General features: G+C 43.9%; 1 protein-coding gene across 1 annotated transcript in view; it reads right to left on the reverse strand.

The window, feature by feature from the left end:
- SON (SON DNA binding protein) overlaps positions 1 to 264 on the reverse strand; it is a 39,458-nt gene extending 39,194 nt beyond the window's left edge. Inside the window, exon 1 of the mRNA XM_009894917.1 lies at positions 176 to 264. Within this exon, the coding sequence (XP_009893219.1) occupies positions 176 to 264 (89 nt within the window). The remainder of the gene's footprint in view (positions 1 to 175) is intronic.
- Positions 265 to 2,194: the final 1,930 nt, after the last annotated feature.

The raw sequence follows: 2,194 nt of genomic DNA on the forward strand, positions 1-2,194 counted from the left end.
CTCCGGGGGGCTGGCGGCGGGGCCGGGCGAGGTGGGAGAGAAATTAAAAGGGAACAAAGAAAGATGAAGGGAAATGCCGCCGCCTCGAATAAATATTATGACACCTGCGGGAAAAGCCGGCCTCAGCCCTCCTGCAGCGCCGTGTCCCCCTCCAAAGGGTTTAGCTGGAACGCACCAAAGCCGGGTTGTCCCGGGTAACGTCCCCTTCGTGCTGCCCCAAAACCGATTTTCAGGGATATACGCGTACAGACACGATTTTGTCATCCCCGGTCCTGTAAAACCAGGATAATCCTACAGCTGGAAGACTCTTCCCCCATATGGTTTCTCCTGGTGTCATGAAATAGTAATCTAGTGGGGTTAGTTGACCTGAAATAAATGTAAAATACCTCAAAATCTATCTATAACCATTTAATTGTTGCTGGGGTCTTTATTGGCAACTCAGCCTCGAGTTCAATGTGGCTTAATAATCACTTGCAAGACCCTTTAAAAGCAGCATGTTTTTTTACTGTGTATTGCTGGGCGACGGTCTGCCTTAATACTAACTTTGCAAAAATAATGGATTTGATGGATTTATTATAATAGAAAGCAGTTACATTTAAGAGGCCCTTCCACGAATAACCAGTACCTTCTGTGCCATGCCAACACTGATAGGTTTTAGATCTTACCAGTAGAATACTGTATATAATTTCCTGGTATTTAGCAAGCTATAGATTGAAGATGTTTCACTGGAGCAATTTCAGACATACTTAGATTCTGCTGTCGCAAATGGCCTTGTATAGACCAGGCATGGTTTTACCCAGATACAAGTAGTGATATTCTATGTAGGCATAAGACCACTAGTAGGGGACTTCCTGTAAGAACAAAGCTGCAAAGGCTTTCAGCATGATACGATGGTAACTCACCCCTTCCCAGCAAAACCAGCTGTACTCTCGAAAACGACAGGTTTGACTGGTGTAATTGAACATATATTACGGGTTTCAGAGAGAAAAGCCTTTCCATGCAGGGATCACACCTCTGACGGGGGCCAACGGGAACCCACACCACGGACCTGCCTACCCTCAGGAAAGGGACCCTTTTCAACTGCAGTTAATTCATCCAAAGTAGTTTAACTACACCAATATCCCTACCACTGTAAGCCTCCATCTATACAAGGAAAATTGTGAAGAAAAGTACAAAAAAAAAAAAAAAAAGCCAAGGAAGGATTTTAGTGCATCCTGTGCATTTCACTCTGGTTCCCTAAAACACAGACAAAGTAAAAACAACAAAAGTCACTGTTCATAGAAATGAGGCTCCACAGGAAAATAACTATTCCTGCTCTCCCTTCCCATCTCTGCTGTAAAAAAACCCCACAACCCTTTAGTTAAACACCTTCATTCAGTCAGGTATTAGGTAGTTTCCAGATTAATTAAATGAAATATTTTACTTTCATCTTCTCAAGGCCAGTGATTGTTACCGACACATTCAGTGTTCAATTTGTAAACATAGTATTGAGACTTTACTAATAGCGGCTCTGCTGCAATCCTAAATACTACTTAAGAGCATTTATTCATGTGACTGTTCCCTTTTAAAGCAAGAGTCAAAGGTGTGCTTAAATATGCAAACAATATTTATTAAACCTGTATTTCGTAAGCTAATTTACAAAGAATGATGAGGTTTTCACATTATAGCTGGGGGGGGGGCAGGGGGAAGAAGCAAACTATGCATCAAATCTGGTTTTATTAACTGTATTGTTGCACAACTGTAACGCTCAATTGAACTAAATGTTGCCCAACGCTCTTAAGTTTCATAAAGTGGAAAGTTCAGTGTGGTACAAACTAAGGCGCTGCTCCGGCCCAGTACTGAAGAGAGACACAGGAGCGCTGCCCCTGACAGGCCGCAGAAACAAAATCAATCTTTGCACAGCCCTATCCAGCCAGCTTCATAAACTATCACCTTTACCCCCTGCAGCAATACTTTACTTCCTAGATAAAATAAAAACAGTAACCTACACATAGCCGAGGTTTTTCGGCCAGCTCTAGCTACCTTCCCGGCCCGGCTCAGCACGCCCCGCAGGCAGAGGAAAATATTTCTAGACTTCAAAAATTTACGTGCAAAAAGCCAATTAGCGGGTCTGGAAGCTGAGACATTGACCGCCCTTCCTTCCTTCCATCCCTTCTTCCTTCCCACCCCGCTTTCCCCGCCCCCGGGCCCGGCC

The sequence above is a fragment of the Charadrius vociferus genome, unplaced genomic scaffold (assembly GCF_000708025.1).
Source record: "Charadrius vociferus isolate BGI_N301 unplaced genomic scaffold, ASM70802v2 scaffold201, whole genome shotgun sequence".
Taxonomy (NCBI): Eukaryota; Metazoa; Chordata; class Aves; order Charadriiformes; family Charadriidae; genus Charadrius; species Charadrius vociferus.